The sequence below is a fragment of the Nelumbo nucifera genome, chromosome 1 (assembly GCF_055504915.1).
Source record: "Nelumbo nucifera cultivar China Antique chromosome 1, China Antique-T2T, whole genome shotgun sequence".
Classification (NCBI taxonomy): Eukaryota; Viridiplantae; Streptophyta; class Magnoliopsida; order Proteales; family Nelumbonaceae; genus Nelumbo; species Nelumbo nucifera.
In genome coordinates this window covers 144990154-145009206 of record NC_142649.1, presented here as the reverse complement: position 1 = coordinate 145009206, position 19053 = coordinate 144990154, and the positions used below count along the sequence as shown (strand labels likewise).

General features: G+C 36.4%; 2 protein-coding genes across 2 annotated transcripts; both read left to right on the top strand.

Annotated features, from left to right (window-relative positions):
* Positions 1 to 3786: 3786 nt before the first annotated feature.
* LOC104610933 (AUGMIN subunit 4) lies at positions 3787 to 15584 on the top strand. Its single transcript, XM_010277794.2, has 13 exons — positions 3787 to 4020; positions 4164 to 4211; positions 4370 to 4495; positions 6051 to 6404; positions 7753 to 7852; positions 7948 to 7990; positions 10352 to 10445; positions 10590 to 10661; positions 11052 to 11110; positions 13947 to 14015; positions 14095 to 14146; positions 15223 to 15300; positions 15372 to 15584. Exons 1-13 carry the CDS (start codon positions 3892 to 3894, stop codon positions 15438 to 15440), a joined length of 1293 nt encoding a protein of 430 aa, XP_010276096.1. The 5' UTR covers positions 3787 to 3891; the 3' UTR covers positions 15441 to 15584.
* A 945-nt stretch (positions 15585 to 16529) lies between these two features.
* LOC104610932 (protein translation factor SUI1 homolog) lies at positions 16530 to 18714 on the top strand. The gene is made up of 4 exons (XM_010277793.3): positions 16530 to 16668; positions 17616 to 17723; positions 17979 to 18184; positions 18312 to 18714. The coding sequence occupies exons 2-4, from the start codon at positions 17687 to 17689 to the stop codon at positions 18408 to 18410; spliced, it is 342 nt and encodes a 113-aa protein (XP_010276095.1). The 5' UTR covers positions 16530 to 16668; positions 17616 to 17686; the 3' UTR covers positions 18411 to 18714.
* Positions 18715 to 19053: the final 339 nt, after the last annotated feature.

Here is a 19053-nt window from a genome sequence, read left to right as displayed (position 1 = left end):
TCATCTACATAATATACATAATTTTTACTTATCACACTTAATTTTTGTTTGGCATAATTAAAATATAATTTTTATATATTCTTTTGATTACTTGTACTTTTTTATTATTTTTAAATATTTATTATTTAACTATTATATCATCGATTAATCCATTTGACCCAAACCACTAACCCAGGACCCAAAAAGAAAAATAGTTTGATTTCTAGGTTGATATTAAATTTTGTATTACATTTCCATTATTGATAAAATTATATCTTATGTATAATATTTATTTTTGTGATTCTTTGTATTTTTTATTTTTAAAAATTTTATTATTTGACTATGACATCATTTCATTTCTAAGTTGATCTTAATTTTGGCATCCCATTTTCATCATTTACAAAAGTACTTCTTACATTTCATACTTATTTTTGTTCAATATAATGAATATACAATATTAATGCCTAGTTCTTTTTATTTTTTTGTATTGTATATTTTATTTATTTTAATTTTTTATTATTTAACTATGGTATTATTTATTAACGGATTTGACCCCAAATGGTTGAATTGCTTACCCACCACTGAGAGGGAAGAAAATGGTTTTGTTTTCAAATTATTTTTCAAAATATTTATTTTTATATTATTAAAATTAATAGTGGATTTAATTGGTAAAATTTAATGATGAGAAAAATATATCTTAAATATAGGATTTAATAAGAGAATATACCTTAGATATGAGATTTAGTGAGAGATAATAGGAAAATAGTTTACTTCCAATTGGTTTTAAATTTTACATTTCATTTCCCTCATTAATAAAAACATTTCTTATTTATAATCAATGTTTTTAACTTGTTGTTGACATGCCCAGTTGAACCATTCGAATCATCACTCGGCCTTGATTCTGGGTTTGGTTCTCTTGAACCCCCCCCCTTTGGTTAAAAATCGTCTAACTTGGGCGGTTCAACCATTGACCTGTTCGACCTAGTAACCAAGTCACAGGTTACATAATTAATTATGTGCAAAGTTTTGGAAGTCGTAACTTTGCACTCCAATGTCCGGTTGGGGTTATCTTTTTTATTTTGAGTATTTTTTTAAGATCTATATGTCCCAAGGGCATTATGCACCTTGCATTGCTATTTTTGTGAATAAAACCCTTTTTTGTCCCTAAATTGCAAATTTTAATATTTTTTTATAAATAAAAAATTTAAAATGGAATTAGAAAAACATAAATAAATGTAACATAATACATATATTATATGTAATATATGTAAAACATAATTATTCTATTTATTGATAAAATATGTATTTTTACACACACACACATATAGTGTTGGCGTAGAGCAGTTTAACTCATTTGATCTTGATAGTTGATTGGTGACCTGTGACCCGAAGGCAAAAGCGGGTTGGCCTCCGAGTCGGTTTTTAAAACATTGTTTATCATACCTGATGAGGGGCATTTTGGTCACACCGTGCAATTACCGACATGTGGACGATGTGTTGCCAACATCGTCCATGTCAGCAAGACAGCTCGACAAGTTAACGCATGACAACCAACAACAGGTGTACGACCGAGCTGGGGCGAGCTCGGCCCGCCGACAACACAAGCTTGTCCAATGCCTCCTCATAGACATACAACCCCTCCCGGCCATGGTCCCAAGGGAAATGGCCAACAGCAGGTGCAATCCAACGATACTCATTAAGGATTTTGTATCTCTGACATACCTCAACTATCTCCTCCTCGGACATCTCGGATGGTCCAAACATACTCACTACTGCCTCCACCTCTTCTCTCTTGCCTATGAGGACACCATCGAAGTAGGCTCCATATGCACCCTCATCGGAAGGACTAGCTTCATCATCTAGCCTACCGCTGAATGGCCTATCTTCAGTATAACTATGATACATGGCAAAAAAGGAGCAAAAATACTCACAGAAAGACGTAGGGAACCAAAAACGACAACGACAATAGAAGAAATTCAAGCTTGCCAATGAAAAAAAGAGCTTGCCTTAGCTGACCGACACTATAAATCAACTCGTAAACCACTATCCTTTCTCCAGAAGAATCCAAAAACAGTGTCTGAGTGGGGACCTTGTCAAGGGGCCCCATATTTATAGCTCGCAGAAGAAGAAATCAACGACCTAGATGAAAACCACAACTGGCAGGGGCGCACTGTTAAGAATTCGATGGCGTAGGTACAGGACAGCCTGACGCGCCAACTTGAAAATTTGAACAACGCACACGCACCTTTGAATTAAAAAAATGCATGTTTGAATTCAAAAAATGCTCGCGACCCCGCGCGCGTGAAACCATGCCCTAGCTTCGAAACATTCTAGAAGAAGCGGTTTGGACCAAGCCTGAACCAAGTGAACTGAAGCGCTAGTAGAGGTGAACTGAACCACCAACAAGAGTGAGCAGATCCAAAATGCCCTAGAAGGTCCTACTCTCTTTGCCTGCTATATAACGGCTCGAGAGTGGTGGGCAATTGATGAGGGGCATTTTGGTCACCCCGCGCAATTACCGACATGTGGGCACTGTTGGCAGCACAACGTATACGTCAGCAAGACAGGTTGACAAGTTAACGTGTGACAACCAACAGCAGGTGTACGACCGAGCTGGGGCGAGCTCGGCCCACCGACAACACAAGCTCATCCAAAACTGTTCGGCACACCACGCCCACATGAGCATCGTTACCACGACTGTAGGAACACCTCGCCGAATCGTACGCCACAAGACCCATGGGTGACCTGTAACTACCGCGCAAATCTAGCAACTAATGGTCTAGCATGCCTCAAACTGCGGAAACAGCTCCGCAGAAGACTCAGAGAAGTTGCCTGATGACATTTGAACCTCAAATAGCTATAAAAAGGTCCCAAAACCACCCTAACAAGTATGCACACTTGAGAACTAAAGCTCTCTCATATATTCTTCACATAATTCCCTTACTGGCTTAAGCATCGAAGTGTTCCCCCGGGTAAACAATACCCAAGCACTCTTACCTTTGTCTTCTTTACAGCTCGACTCAGCTCAGACATATAGAGACCAACTCAATAGAATAGCTTGGCATTGCCAGATCAGAACATTTGTTCGAGCCCAGTCATAAGACACGAGGGAGCGAGCAGATTGCGCATCACCAATACCTATTATTGTTTAATATGTCAAATATATGATGTTAAAAACATTTCCATTTTTTAATTTCTATATTTTTTTCATTTTAATATATTTTTCATTTTATTGTTTAATTGTGGTAAATGGATTGGCCCACTTGATCCAAATGGTTTAATTTCTTACCACTGCCTAGATAAAAATACTATTTTTTCTAGGTAGATTTTAAAAATATAAGTTTTTATGTTATTAAAATTGTTAATTCATTATGTATGTATTTAATTATAGAATTTAATGATGAGAAGAAACAAATAAGGCTTAAATATATGATTCAATAGAGGTGAATGCAAATTAATATCTTAAATATTAGATTTAATGAGAGATAATTGAATACATTAAATATCTTAAAATTAACTCTTTTCAACTCATTTAATATCAATAACTAATTACCCATTCTCATTTTTTTTATCAATGAATTTTAATATAGAGAGATAAATTTTGTCAATACAAAATTCTAAAAATATTCTTACACTTATTCCTACTTTTTAAATAAAATAGTATAGATTGGCCTACGTATTGATAAGGCTGTCCTTACTATAGATTGGCCTACGAATTGATAAACCTTGGTTAGTATTACTATTATTATTATTATTATTATCTACGTGTAACAACGTAGGACCTCGTTCTCTCACTTCATGCGAGCAGTATTTTCCCACGAAGAAGCCGAATCAAATCATCAGTTAATACTTATTCAAGGATTTTGGGAGGTCAGTTTTGTGGGAGCCGAGTGCCGAGAGGCGCGAATAAAGATGGCGAAGGGATTACAGACGGAGGGACTCGCTGCAGACGTGACTCAGCTGATCGAACAGTTGGAACGACATTGTCTAGCTCCTGATGGATCCATGACCTCTAAATCCGCCTATTACGATCTCCAACTTGTACGTAACGTCCTTCTCCTCTTAAGTCTTAAACTTGTATTTTTTTTTTCCTTTTTCCTAAACAAAATTCTTCTGTCGCTTCTCGTTCGTTCGCAATTCGCATCCGTGATTTCTCTTTTGCTCGTCTTTGATTGCCAATGTAGGCTAGAGAAGAAATGTTAAGAGAGAGATTGCACTACTTGGAAGCCATGGTAGGAAAACTTGCTATTATCGTCTATTTCGTTTTTCTTTCTTTTCTTTTCTTTTTTTTTTTTTTTTTTAAATATCGATAACGCTGAGCATTTGGAATTCAATTGCTACCTTTTTTGATCCTTCATTCCTGGTAATTTGAGTGGGTGTGCTTATGTAGGCAATCTACTGTGAAGCGATTGGAATGGTGGAAGAGTATCAGAAGGCTGTTTCCGTGGCGAGCCTTGGAGGAATCAGTGATGTTCATGGTCTCTACCCCGAATTTGACTTGAAGATCTCGCCTCAGGTTTCATCTCATTTTTATTAATATTTTTTAAGAAGATAATGGCAAAAGTTGGTTCATACATTTCAAGATTTTAATTGAACAGGATTGAGATTAATGGAAAATTTTATTAATGACAGAAGCCAATGCGTTAGTTTCACGTTCATTACATGCTCCTTTTCTCTTGTTAATGTTCGGTGCTAATTTGTGTTTGAAGTTTTATTACGTGGCTAAGATTCTTCATTTGAAAACGAAGATACCTTTTGAAGATGAATGTCAATGTTATTCTTTGAAGTACTTTTACTGTTATGTTCTATTTACTTATCCATATTGCAAATGCTTCACTTGACAGAAATATATTTATAAATAGAAAAAAAGGTAATTGGTATTGTAAGGGTTTCTCCTGAAGACAACGAATACATTTTCCACAAGTGTTGTAAAAGGTTTCTAGGTCAAACAAGTGAATACATAAACAAATAAAAATGTAGGTTTCTATCGTTTTCTATCATTTATTTGAGCCTAACAAATTGGATAAATTATTCTAATGCACTGCAGGAATTCTTGTGTTTTCCTTACTATCAAACTTTTGAAAGATGGAAATGAGTTGGTGGAAGCATGATACCAAATCAGAAAATGTGAGGCGCTTTTAGCATATTTTTAGTGAATTCTGTTTTTGAACTGCCTGTTCCATATTAGTTGATGAAAGATTATTCCTGATAATTTATATTAGACAGCAAAGGCATATTTCCAGTATTATACTAAAAAACTTACAATATGGGAACAGTGGCATTATTAAAATGTAAGGTGTATCCACTAATACCATATTTAGTGGCCAAATAAAAAGGTGCCTGCTAGATTTTTTTTTTTTTTGAAAAAAGTTAACCAAGATTCATTAATAAAAAAAGAGATACATGAGAAGATGTACAAAGCAAGGGGAGAACCCCTACAAATTACAAAGGAGGAAGTTTGTCGCTAATTGCTATATAGTTGCTCTAAGAACGCACCACATTTAGCTAAGCCATCTGTTGTCTGGTTGTATTCCCTAGGAATCCAAACTAACTTTACATTTAGGCATTCCAAAGAGTCCCTGGCCTCTTCTAAATAGTGACTTAATCTCCAAGGTCTCCCCTCGTTGTCTCTTAACCATTTTATAGTATTTGCTGAATCACCTGCAATGGTTATATTTTGAATTCCCAAAAAAGGTGCCTGCTATATGTAATGGCTGCCCTCACAGGAATAAAAAAAGGTGCCTGCTAGATTACCAATCATGCTTTAGCATTGGTGCCCCAGTTAGTTTATGCATAAACTAAAGAATAACCAAGTAACATCTATGTATTCAATGATTTGTAAGAAAATCATTAAAATATATTGGTAAATTGTGGGGTTTTATACTAGACACCTTGTTTCGGATACAGTCTTAACATTATAATGATTGACTGCTGACCTGCCCCCAAGCCACCAAAAGAAAAAGAGAAAAATGTTGTGGAAATAAGTGTTGTAAGTCTGGGGATCATGAAATGAGAGACAAATGTATTTTACACAAACTTGTCTTATCGTTTTATCTTTTAGGTAATTTCAGGTTTATGAGTCTCTAGAGCACCGACTTGTTGTAGCAGAAGCAGCTCAAAAATTGAGATTTCCTCTTCTTTCAAAGGATGATGAAATTCATGAGGAAGAAATTGAGAAACGTAGTGTAATGTCAAGGAGCTCTCTGGATAGTACAAGTACTAGCATCACAATCAATTCAAGCTCAAATTCAGCAAATTATACAGTCAGTCTGACTAATAGCATAGCAGGTATGGCAAATAATGCGCTTTCCTTGAGTTCTACCGATGCAGCAGAACCTGGAGTTGGTGGAGTTCCAAATTGTTTTCTTGGGGTAACTCCTGTTTACTTATGGCAAACACAACTTCAACAAACCACAGTTACCTTGGTATGTTATGTTTTATGATATCTTATTTACTTTTAACTCCTGTTAGTTCAATGTGTGATAATGCATCGGCCATTTGGTGCTTAAAGAATTCTTATGAAATTCCTAGATATGTACTCTTGTTGAAGGCACTTTTTTTTAATCCAAATAATATTTAATAATTTAATAACCCAAATAAGTGGGTTGGTTAGTTTGCTAGCCAAATCATCAAAACTATAAAAAAGTATCATGTATGGGAGTTCCCTCTCTTTAAGTGGGAGGGACAGGTGTCCTTCACATAGGAGGAGGAGGTAGTTACATAACTACCCCACTCCCTATTTAAGCTCCTTAAGGGGAAGCTAGATGCACTGACACACTCTTCGGAGAAAAATCTCTCAAGAGATTCTAAAGAATAGCTAAGATAAAGAGAGAAGAAAAGAGAAGTGCTCAAGGTAAGGCAAGGAAGGAAAAGTCTCACTAATACAGGTAGAAAAAGGAAAGTCCTCTCTGTGAATACTTCCTATATATGTCTTCTGCAATGTATCATTCTTTCTCTCTCTTTTATTTTCACTTTTGAGAAAGAAAATAGAGGGAAATAAACCGTCTACAACCAGGCCTCTACTTGGTTGATTATGGTCCCTCTTTCAAGACAAAGTTAGGGATTGAACCATCTACAGTCTAATTCTCAAGGGTTGATTATGGTTCCCTTCAAATGAAAATGAAGAACAAAGGGATAAAAACAGTCTACAATCAAATATTCAGTTCGATTGACTACGTTTCCCTTTTTGTATGCAAAAATCCAAGGATTAAGGCTGTCTACAGTTAGAATTTCATCTGATTGACTACAACTTATTGTGAAGAAAGGAGTGAGAAGGAAATTTTCTTTGTATCAAAAGGAAAAGAGAGAAATGTATTGTTGTATAGTTTCTCAATTGTATCTTCTTTTTCTTTCTTCTCATTCTTGTACACTTGATGTAAAAGAAACACAAATGAAAAGTTCTTTTTAAGTACCCTATTGTTCTTTTCTTTTGTTTTATGCATTCATTTTTCCAAGTTAGAATCAAAAGGTGATCTCTACTTTCTTGTGGAGATGTAATTAAGGGGAACAATCCGTATGATTCCCTGAATGGGCCTTACCCAAAATAATAAAAACTCAATCACTTGATTGAGTGAATTATGTTGCATGAGAATTTATTAAAATTTTCACACCAACAACTCTGCATCTTTAAGGTTTGTTGATTACATTGTCCATTGTTAAAGTTAAGCATGTGGTTTCCCATTAAACCCATACCTTTTGAATTTAAACAGAATTGAGCTTGTAGATTAACAGTGAACTATTTTGGTGATGTTTCTGAGACTATTTTTATTGTAGGAACAGTCAGAATATCAAATGTCACTTGCCCATGAGATTGAGGCTCGCTTAAAAGCTAAATGCAATAAGTTAGCTGAGGCCTTTGTAATCAATGATAATGGTGTGTAAAACATATGATCATCAATATATTTATGATGACATATAGTCATAGAAGCATATCTATTGACTGATAATACTGCTATTTTGCTATTGCAGACTCATCATTTGGTAGTCAAATATCAAGTGCTCTTCCAGATAGGTGCATCTATTAATTCCTTTTCCCTGACTTTTTCCCACTCATTGTGATTGAGTATATCAACTAAATGCTAGGTTAGTTCCCTAGTTTTATATACCCATTAGCATGCATTTAAATTGAAAAATAGCAATACTCTTTTATCATTCTCCTTTTGTCTCTTTTTTTCTTCTCAAAGCCCTTGTTTTTTTATCTTTTAATAATAAAACCCTAAAACAAAGGATAACTAACATGTATATTATATGATGCGAGGCATTTGACAAGACACTTAAGGGAGGTGTTCTGTTCACTTCGATTCAAAGATTAATGAATAGCCTAATTGATGATCTGGCTGGATCTGGATAAGGAGTATAAAGAGATCATCTGTTTTGGGGAAGGTTCACCTAGGAATAAGATTGAAATATGTTGAGAAGGAAGGAATATAGTTGGTAGGCATCAGGGAGATAGCCTAAATCAAGAGGGGGTGCTGGACATACTTCGTACTTGTATATCATTTTTTTTTTCTCCACAATCAATAAAAACTTTATTTGTTATTGATGAAAAAGTGCCTATAATATACAATAGGATGTATGAAAACATGTGCTAATAAGTTGCAGCCATTGTAATAATATTACAAAAAAGGCATCTACCTTATTATTTCCTAGTCAGGTGCCTAGTTGCCTAAAAAGGCACTTTTTTGATATAAATCATGGCGTTCAGGCCAATTGCCCCATAGGAGCACCTTGTTGCCTAGATGGTGCCTTGACAACTATGAGCAGTATATATTTGGCTTTATAATGTTTTCTCTGGCTTGATCTATATTTCTTTGTCATGTGCCCAACTTTAATCCTTCCTGGTAGGATGTCTCTTAGTGGAATTAAAAACATATAGTGTTTTCCTTAGCAGTGATGTATAACTTATTTCGTTTTTAATTTGTACAATAACAGGCCTTCTCCTTTATCCTTCCAACTTCACTATAAATCATGGTTATTTACACAGAACTTCAGAAACCAAACAGGTTTCTGTAGTTAACTCATATATTTATCATTCCCTGTTTTCCTCTAAATATTTCATATCCAAACTCTGAAATCTTAAGTTTTGAGCGTTCAAGGTCTATGTGACTGTTCTCAAAATTAATAGCGACTCATTTCAACTTGGTGATTTGTGACCATGTCTGCTTATTGAGTGTCATGTTGTGAAAGAGGGTTGGGCTGAGTTAATCTGGCTCAACCTCCAATAATCAGAGTAACACAAAATTGGTGTGGTGTCAATAGTCACTGATAGGAACTACTGAAAACAATTGTGCCATAAAGACTACTAACTAAAAATAAGGAAACAATTTACGAAAAGAATTTCACTTTTATGCTAGTGCTTGTTTTGCCATAAAGGCAGTAAAAATAAGCTAAAAGATTTCAGAGTAACATTGTTTTCCTTTAACTTCAAAACATGTCCATCTTTAAAGAACGTTATAGAAAGAATAGATTTTTTTTTTAAGATTTTCAAACCACTAGAACGCTAGCCTAGGGTTTTGATTTCAGTAAGCCTGATTCTTTAGAAATCACAGAAAAATAAATAAACAAATAAAATAAAAAACTAGGAAATTAATTATTTTATCACTGGATTAAAATCTATGCTTTAGCAATATCTTATCATCAAGCCTGATCGTATTTACTACTAAATTCTAATACTACCACAATGCCATAAACGAGCCAACCCCAAATTTGGGATGAAGGCTGAGTTGTGTTGAGTAATTCTATAAATGCATTTAATTAAACCTATTTTTATATGCACTTTTTGATAAAAAACTTAGATTTTAATTTTCCAAAATTAAACTAGTTTTTATGTCAATACTTCCTCCATAAAGTGAGGAAGTATGAGCACAAACCAACCAGGTTTGGAATCGTGTTGTTTTATCAATGTTGTTTTCTTTTCCCAGTCTCTTTTATGCTTTATTGATAGAAAACATACTGGGAGACCTGGATGGCAACCGGAGTGGTTTATAGGAAAGAGGTGAATGGAGCCTTAATGTGCGTTGTGGAAGGAACCAATGTAAAAGCCTTTTAAGTGATTTGAGTTTATGTGTTGGAAATCCATTTCATGGAAACCTTTTCTTCTCCTATTGATGCCCTTTGGAAAGTTGCAAGTCTCAAAGAATCTTTCTTACATTTATTTGAATGTAGAGTTGTTTCTTTTCAATGCCTGGTTGGCTGTTACCTGGCGTGTAATATTTTTGTGGGGTATGTACAGCTATATAGTAAATTATGAAAGATTTGGCTTGTCATATTATCTTAGATTTTTTTTAATATTATTTTGTCTCTTTTAACTTTTGACAAGAATCTATTATCCTACAAGCTCATGATTTAAATTTCCACATCTTCATGATTTCAGAGTAAAGTTACTTATTGAGGAAATTGAAAGTGAAGAGACAGCTTTGAGAGAAGATCTCTATTCAGCAGATAGGAAGTTTGCAGAATATTATAATGTACATCAACTTTTTCTCTCTCTCTCTCTCTCTCTTATATATATATATATATATATATATGCATTGGTTTGCTATTGGCATTTGTTGTTACTGATGATGTATAGGAGATTTTGAGTATATGACCTGCAAATATATCCATATTAGGTCCTGGAGCAGATACTCACAGCGCTTATTAAGTTTGTCAAGGATTTGAAGCTGCAACACCAACATCAATATGTGAGCTTTCCACTTATGAATCAATTTTTAAAACACTAATTTATCTCTTCAACCCCCTTCACAGAAATAGAAGTAAAAAACCTCTAATTTTTTTTAGTCCTTATCTGCTGCAACTGAGTATTCTTTGTTTACAGAATCTTTTACTTAAATGTTGTGAATTTGATCTATTATTATTTTCATTGACTGAATAGGATGAAAATATTTGACCTTTCCACTTCTGAATTATTTTTTAAAACTCATTTATCTCCTCAATCCTCTTCTCAGAAAGAGTAAAAAACCTCTAATTTGTTTTTAGTCCTTATCTGCTACTGGGTATTCTTTATTTACAGAATCTTTCATTTAAATGTTGTGAATTTTAATCTATTATTATTATTTTCATCAATTGAACAGGATGAATTAAGAAAAACATGGTTGTGCAGAAGGTGTGAGGCAATGAATGCAAAATTGAGGTTTGTTCTCATAATCTCCAGCTTATGATTAAATTTGAGTTTGTGTTGCACCATTCTTACCGTTACCATTTCATATCATTGGCAAACTTGAGAATACCTTTGATAATTTAAGTGACAGAAGTTTCTTCCAACAATTTAATGAGTGAAGTACTACCTGTATTATGTGAAAATATGTCATCTTTAGATTATTCTTTTGTTGTAATTTTGAATAAAAAACTTTATCTGTATAACTCATTATCTGATAACTTGACTAGGTGCTTGGGATCGATACCGTTTTCAGAAAATGGCACCACATCAGCACCATATCATAAATCTGTTTTCTGAGAAAACGCCTGCTGTTTGGTTGGCTGTTTTTCTGAAAAAATGTTTTCTCAGACCATGCCTTTGAAATCGGGAAAGGTGTAGTCTGAGAAAACGCCTTTTTTAGTGTTTCCCATTTTTCTACTGTTGCTAGCAATGGTGTGCTGATGTGGCATTGAAAAACGCCTATGTGGCAGCAACAGCAAATAGAAAATCTGAGAAAATGCTTTATGAGAAAACAGTATGTATATGCAGCACCTCAGGAAATGGCATCGATCCGAAAATTGTTCATTCAAAGAATTATTATAAATTAACAAGGAACTTACCTAACCTACCTGGCGGCCTAGAAGAGAAATTATCTTTCTTTAGGTGGGAGAGTCACTCTCATTAGGTCTACCCTAGCTAACCTACTTGTCTACTATCTGTCAGTGTTTAAGATCCCCTTAAAGGTTTCCAATCTTTTGGAAAAATTAATAAGGAACTTTTTGTGGGAGCTTGGAGAGGAGAAGAGAGATCATAGGGTGAGTTGGGAGGTGGTCACTAGGTGTAAAAAACTAGGAGGTCTTGGGATTGGTAATTTCAAGAAAAGGAATATGGCTCTACTGGGGAAGTGGTTGTGGAGGTTTTCATTGGAAAGGGATAAATTGTGGACTAAGATTGCGGCTAGCATTCATGGGCTGGAAGACAATGGCTGGGATCCTGGAATCTTGGCAAGGGCTTCAGCTACTTTTCCTTGGAAATCCATTCACAATCTGCTTCCAGTTTTCTCCCCTTGGATCAGGTATGGTCTAAACTCTGGTAATCGAATAAAATTCTGGGAACAACTTTGGGTCGGGGATTCTCCTCTAAAGGACCAGTTTCCTTCCTTGTATGCTCTATCAGACTTGAAAAATGAACCCATATCTTCTTTCTTGGTACCTTCAACGTCCACTTCTGGCTTTGGATGGAACCTTGGCCTGCGTAGGGCAATTAGGGATACGTACATGGATAGCTTGGTAACTTTGCTAGCCTCCCTTGAGATTGTCTTCCTAAACCCTACTAAGGAAGACACCAGATTTTGGACCCCTTCTAGCTCTGGAACCTTTTCTTGTGCTTCATTCTTTGAAACCTTAACTCAGCCTCCTATCCCCTTTGGGTTGTCCTTTCCAGTTAAGGAAATTTGGAGCCGGCCTGTTCCTTCTCGGGTTGGTTTTTTCTGTTGGGAAATTTTCCTAGAAAGAATCAACACTTTAGACTTACTTTAGAGAAAGAGACCCAACTATTGTCTACTTCCTAATAGATGTGCTCTTTGTAAAGCTGATGGGGAATCTGGCTACCTCCTCATGGTCTCTTGTAAGGCTGCTAAAACTATTTGGGAGTGGGTTTTCTCCCGTTTTGGGTGTTCTTGGTATCCAAGGTTTGTTTTCTCCTTTTTTCAGTTGGCCTAGGAAGCGAGGGAAGACTATGTAGAGGTGTATTAGGGCAGCGGTATGCTGGTCATTGTGGGAAGAAAGAAACTCACACATTTTTTCCGACAAGGAAAGAACATTGGAAGAATTGTTAGATCGAATCCTTTTAAGGGCTGTCCACTGGCTAAAATCTTTGGAGTTGTTTTCAGATTTTCCTGTGGATGACTTGCTAAGAAACTGGAAAGAGATTGCTTCCATTGCTAGATGCAAGAGGACTCTTTGTCCGTTTTGGTCCCCTCCCCCCTCGGGCTTTATAAAGCTGAATTTTGATGGCAGCAGTGTAAGGAATCCAGGGCTCTCTGGGATTGGAGGAGTCTTCAGGAATGAGGAAGGGATTGTTATTGCTTTTCTCTGGCCCTATTGGAGAAGGTGACTTTCTTAGGGCTGAGATCCTTGCAGCGCTTGAAGGAATTCGAAGAGCAAAGGAATTAAATATCAGCCGTTTGATCCTGGAAGGTGATTCGAAGGTGGTGGTTAGTTGGTTGAAGACAGAGGACAGTGGTTTGTGGAACTTTAACAATGAAAAAAAACAGTTCTTATGGCTGGGTAGGGACATTGAGAATCAGTACAGCTGGGTGAAGAGGAGTGCCAACTCATTTGCAGATGGGTTGGCCAAGCAAGGAGTGAATAGGGAGTCTGTTTTTTGGGCTAGTTTTTAATCTTTTCTCTTTGCACTCCCTTTGTTTTCTGTTTTTGGGGAGCTAAGATATTTTATGTCCCCTTTTGTATTCATATTCCCTCTTTTCTTTTAATTTAATGAAGCTGGTGTTATTGATAAAAAAAAGAATTATTATAAATTTTGTGTGGGAGGAAAATGGTTTCATGTTCTGGAACTTTTATTTTTCTTTTTTTGGTTTCTGTTACTTGGCCCATGCCCCTTTCATGTTCTTTGGTTTCTTTGGTGTAGTCAGCAACTCACTGAACTTGGATATTGCATGTGGTTTTCATTTTATTGATGGAAAGTTCATATATAAATCTGATACTAATAGTAAAATGACAAAATCCTATATTGTTTTCATCTGTTATAATTTGCATTTGATTATATGCATAAACTGGTTTTAATGGATTCTAATTTGGAAGAACCTCAGGGCTCTGGAGCATCTTATCCTGTGCAATACTTACACCGAAGATTCAACACCAGCCCTCCATATGATTAGGTACTTAATGATGTCTGCTTATCAATATGATATGCTTTGTTTGGAGAACGGCTTTGATCAGCTAGACTCTTATTTGCAGGAAATATCTTCTAGAGGCTACAAAAGAAGCTACAATTGCATACAATAAAGCGGTAATGATGACTAAGGTTTTTTTTGGTTGCTATTGCACATACTAGTAGTGTTCTTATGTTTGTAGAAAATTGTTGCATATGACTGCAGGTTTATGTTGATAGATTACTTGAGCTTCTTGGGGATGGGTTAGGATTGTTGTTAACTTGTTATGTGAAATTTTATTTGTTTGTTATTTAGTCATTTGAAACCTTTTGAAGTACCCTTATGTGGAAGAACAGAGGAGCCGAATTTAGGTAATCTGCTTGAAGGTGGCTTCTCAACTAGCCACCTTTTAATGTGCCATTGTCTACATCAACCCCATATACAGCTTCAGTTGGTTTTATGCACTACCCTATAGGTTGCTCGAGCTCAAGTTTTGAAAGAAAAAACTTTCCACTTTTTGTGAGGTTGGTGGGGCTATTTTGCTCCAAGTTGACAATAGGAATGCTAGGTATCAGATATGCGTGCATCTCCTTTTGGTTTCACCTTGGGCTGCTGCCCTCGAAATGTCAGGTCTGTTCAGTCCTTCCCTGGTCTACTGTTTAGAAAACCCTCTACTAATTTCTTCTTTTGATTCATTTAGCTGCATAAATGTTTAGCTGTGTACGGAGATGGATAATACAACAATTTAGGTAACTATCTTATTTTTCTGGCTAGCTTTACTAAGTCTTTAGAAGTGTTGTATGGGAAGGGTGTTGATGGCGGACTTCAGTGGTACTGAAAGTTTAGGTGACAATAATACTTGCAATTTTGTCAAAAAGGGTATGCATATTTGGTTTTCCCTTACATCTGGTCCTGCAGATCTAAGGAATTCTTCAAAAAGGGTAGAAGTCATACAGTTTCTTAACTTACAGTAAACAGGCATGTGGACTTGGCGTTACCAACAGCCAAAATATTCATTGCTTTTCTACCATTCTTGAACTTTCTGAGACGCAAAATATCCAAGCCAAGTCTTCTTTTCTCATGTCTCCCTGTCTGTGTGCGTATACAAGCATCTATGCATTCACACATCCACACTTGCACCACTCACACACAAACACAGTCGCACATTTTTGGTTTCTCATCATCTGAAGAACATGCTTTTATCCTGCATCAGGTTACACGCCTTCGTGAGTATCAGGGTGTTGATCCTCATTTCGATACAATTGCGAAGCAATACCAAGATATTGTAAAGGTAGCTTCAGTCTCACAGACAGTTTATCTTGCTCAGCTTACATATATATGCTAATTTCATTATTTTAACAGAAATTAGAAGGTATGCAATGGACAATTCACCAAGTTGAAATGGACCTGAACCGCTCGCCAGAGAATTAGAGCACATGAATTTCTTGCCCCACCAAAACTTTCTCTTCCTAGTGGATTACAATTTAGGAATTTCAATTATTACCATATTCAATTCGTGTGCAGACTGCGATCTTGTGTAATAAAGACGGTACTTTTTTTAAGCACAAGTGCTTATTTCAACCAAGATTTCCAACAAAGAAAAAATAATTCTCTTTCTTTTTCTTCTCAGCAATAATGGTCTAAATTCTAAACGGTGGTTGGCTCCCGGGCCACCTGTTTGATAAATTGCTTAGCTTGTGATGTCACATGTCAAGGCATTCATGCATTATATGTTTATCCAAGTAGAGTATGATCTTGCGTCACGACAAGCAAATCCAGTTCCTCTTCCTGAATTTATTTTTACCCTATTGACAGCGTTCACCATTTAACCTATTGATCTTTCCAGATGATTTGCTTTTTTAAAGGATTGTTCAATGTTTGTGGATGTGATTCCAATGGCGAGCTTTGTCAACTGCTGTGCGGTGTGGAGTCTGTGGACTCGGATCATAGCATAGCCTGCAGTAACTGTTGGCAGTTGTTGGGTCCCATGTTCACCGATTGGATCCGATCATCTGAATTTGAAGTGAGCAGGAAGAGTTGGATTTATCCAACAAAACTAGAGCCAGAGTCCAGAGAGACGTGAATTTCATTGCATCGTCACTCGTCAGATTATTATTGGATGAGAATCATGAGACCATCGTTATGGGCCCATTGCTTATTGCTTAGGTGGTTTTACGAATATTTGTGAACCACGGCACGCGACCTAAGAAAATTCGGATGCCGATAAGAGAGAAATTGAATTAGGGTACATATTCTCGAACGGCCGGTCACGGCCTCACGGTTACGAGTAGACGACTCCAGATTCTTCCAGTCTTCTTTTGCGCGAAAGTGGGTCCCATTTTCGGTTCTACAATTCTACTTCGAATGAAAGCCATAGAAGGTGCGTGAAACTTACGTACTAATTATCTTAATCTAATACACTAATTGTCAATCATCGTGCGAAACCACTGGAGTAGATTACTCAATCAGAGCCGTCCAAACATTACGACCAGGCTCAAGGAAACCAATTAACCGAAGTACCAACCGCCTCAACTCTAACTCAACTGCGGGTTAGATTGTCTGGCCATGAGGACACGCTATAAATATGCCTCAACTCAGAGCTCTGAAAATTATTCGTTCCATTGGCTGCCTTGCGTTCTCCTTCTGTTTTCTGCATCAGGTATGAACTTCTATCTCCGTATTCTCTTCCTTCCTTCCGCAGTCTCGTCCCGTTATTGGATTTCTGATTCTTTTTAGGTTTTTGAATTCTATCTTTGAGCTTTGACTTGTTGGCTCGTATGTGTTTGATCTCTGTTGTCGAAAACATATGATTTATATCGATAGAAATCTTTCTAAGAGTGTTCTTAGGTTGCCTTTTCTCTTGTTGTCATTTGTAAAGATTATGTTTGCGAAGTTCTGATGATTGGTTTTTTTAATCTTTTCTATATATGGGTTTGGATTTTATTGTCTCTATACTCTATTGTTTTGTTGTTGTGATGATCTTTTTATTTGATGATGGTGATGATGATGATTCCTCCGTTCGTTCTATTTGGTTGCACTGTTGTACCTTTTCTTTATATTGGTTTTTTGTTCTATTAAATTGTGAACTCGTATGTTTAGTTGATTCTTGTGATTATTATTTTTTTCTCTTGCAAAAGGGATTATATTAGAGTATTAGACTATTTTCAAGTGTATCCCTACTTCCCATATGTGGAATTTGATCAGGTGAAAGCAGACCGACTTTACGCAAGATTGTTTAATTTGGTGGAGTTATTCTTGTTTTTTTCCTTTGCTCTGTTCTTCAATATGGAGGTCGGGGTAGTTGGGGCGTTTACGAGTAATTGTTTCTTGTTTTCTCCTTTTGTGATTTAGAAGGATTTAGATGAAATAGATTTGATGCTTCTGCGACTAAATTCCCAACCTTGCCTGTGCACGCTAAATAGAAATTGCTCAATTAGAGTACTACTATTGAATATTGATCTTTTACTCTTCCATGCATTCCTTCTGTCGAGATGTCATCCATGGTTTTCTCCACATGTGCTGTTCAGTTTTTTAAGCTATAGATTTATTTTTACCTCTATTATTGTTCTATTTTTGCTGACGGATTCCCTCTTGGTCCTTCCTCAGCTTCTTTGTGTTGTGCGTAATATCAGTGACCAACTACTTTCTACTAATCAATCTTTCATCAGTCAAAGTACATGGTTGAATTAGACATCCAGATTCCTTCTGCTTTTGGTACGTTTCTTAAGCCACAACTTTCTCTAGGGTTACTTTTATTTGTTGTACTCATTTTTATTGATTGGTTTGCTTGTAGTATGCATTGAATTCTGAAAAATTAATGGCATTGAACGAGGAAATATTGCTATTAAATTATGAGACTGATTAATTGTTACTTGAGGTCTATTAACAAGTTGGTGTCATGCGCATGAATGAAGTATGTTGTTATATACATTGGGCCATCTAGGGTGCTGACTATTGTTGTGGGTGCAGATCCATTCTTTGAGGCTAAGGACTCAGGAGCCCCTGGGGCGAAGGAGTATGTACACATCCGCATACAGCAGAGAAATGGAAAGAAAAGCCTGACAACAGTGCAAGGGCTGAAGAAAACGTTCAGCTACGAGAAGATCCTTAAAGACCTCAAAAAGGAATTTTGCTGCAATGGTACAGTTGTGCCAGACGAGGAATTGGGGGGCAAGGTACAATATACGTCAACGTCATACCATTACAATGCTACTGCTTGAATCCTTGTTCCTTGGCTCAAGTAAAATGCTACACCCAAGGGGAAATGTGTGATTAATATGGTTTTGGTGTTGTTCTGCACAGGTTATTCAACTTCAAGGGGATCAACGAAAGAACGTGTCAAATTTCCTTGTTAAGGCTGGCATTGTGAAGAAGGAGCAGATCAAGATACATGGTTTCTGAGAGCTTTATTCAATACATATATTAGTGCTTGTAGTTGTGGGTATGTCATGGGAGATATTAGGTATATGGGATAACTGCGTTTGATGGTTTGATCCTCGTATGCTCAGAGTCCTAGTTGGGTCTTTTCTTGTGTTCTTTTTGAGTCAGGTTGAGGTGGGGGGTCTGAGGCCTTTGCTCTCCTTACATATATTTATGTTGTAGGCGAGTTACTGGTTACTATGGGATGTAATGAATCATTGATCTCTGTTGTTTTGAATAAACACCATTATTACTTAAAGCACGATCATTTTATTTTTCTGTTTCATCATTTTCTTTCCCAGTACAGAATTGGTTGCCTGTTTAATGACACGTAATTATTATTTCTGGGTTGATGCCCCTCATCTTTGTCCATAAGGCTGTATTTGGTTTGGCTTTCATACAAAACAAGAGGTCTCAACTTGTTCACGAACCTCTAGCCTCCAGTCCCTTCCATACAGCACAGTACTGTTCCTCGTTGCAGAGGAAGTGAATGGCTGGAAGCTATTATTGTTAAAAATTCCTTGCGTAAGTTTAGTCATCCTATTTTGCCTACGGAGCAAAAATTGAAGTTCACACTGTTATAGGCCTTGTTGACCTTTGGTTCCAAAAGCGGCAGTCCATGGCA

Bases quoted from the DNA above. Each gene is read 5' to 3' on its own strand.
- LOC104610933 (XM_010277794.2), top strand. From the start codon at position 3,892: ATGGCGAAGGGATTACAGACGGAGGGACTCGCTGCAGACGTGACTCAG. The intron at 4,212-4,369 runs GTAGGAAAACTT...GTGCTTATGTAG, and splicing joins TGCACTACTTGGAAGCCATG to GCAATCTACTGTGAAGCGAT. The intron at 15,301-15,371 runs GTAGCTTCAGTC...TTATTTTAACAG, and splicing joins AATACCAAGATATTGTAAAG to AAATTAGAAGGTATGCAATG.
- LOC104610932 (XM_010277793.3), top strand. From the start codon at position 17,687: ATGGTTGAATTAGACATCCAGATTCCTTCTGCTTTTG. The intron at 17,724-17,978 runs GTACGTTTCTTA...TTGTGGGTGCAG, and splicing joins CCAGATTCCTTCTGCTTTTG to ATCCATTCTTTGAGGCTAAG. The intron at 18,185-18,311 runs GTACAATATACG...TGTTCTGCACAG, and splicing joins ACGAGGAATTGGGGGGCAAG to GTTATTCAACTTCAAGGGGA.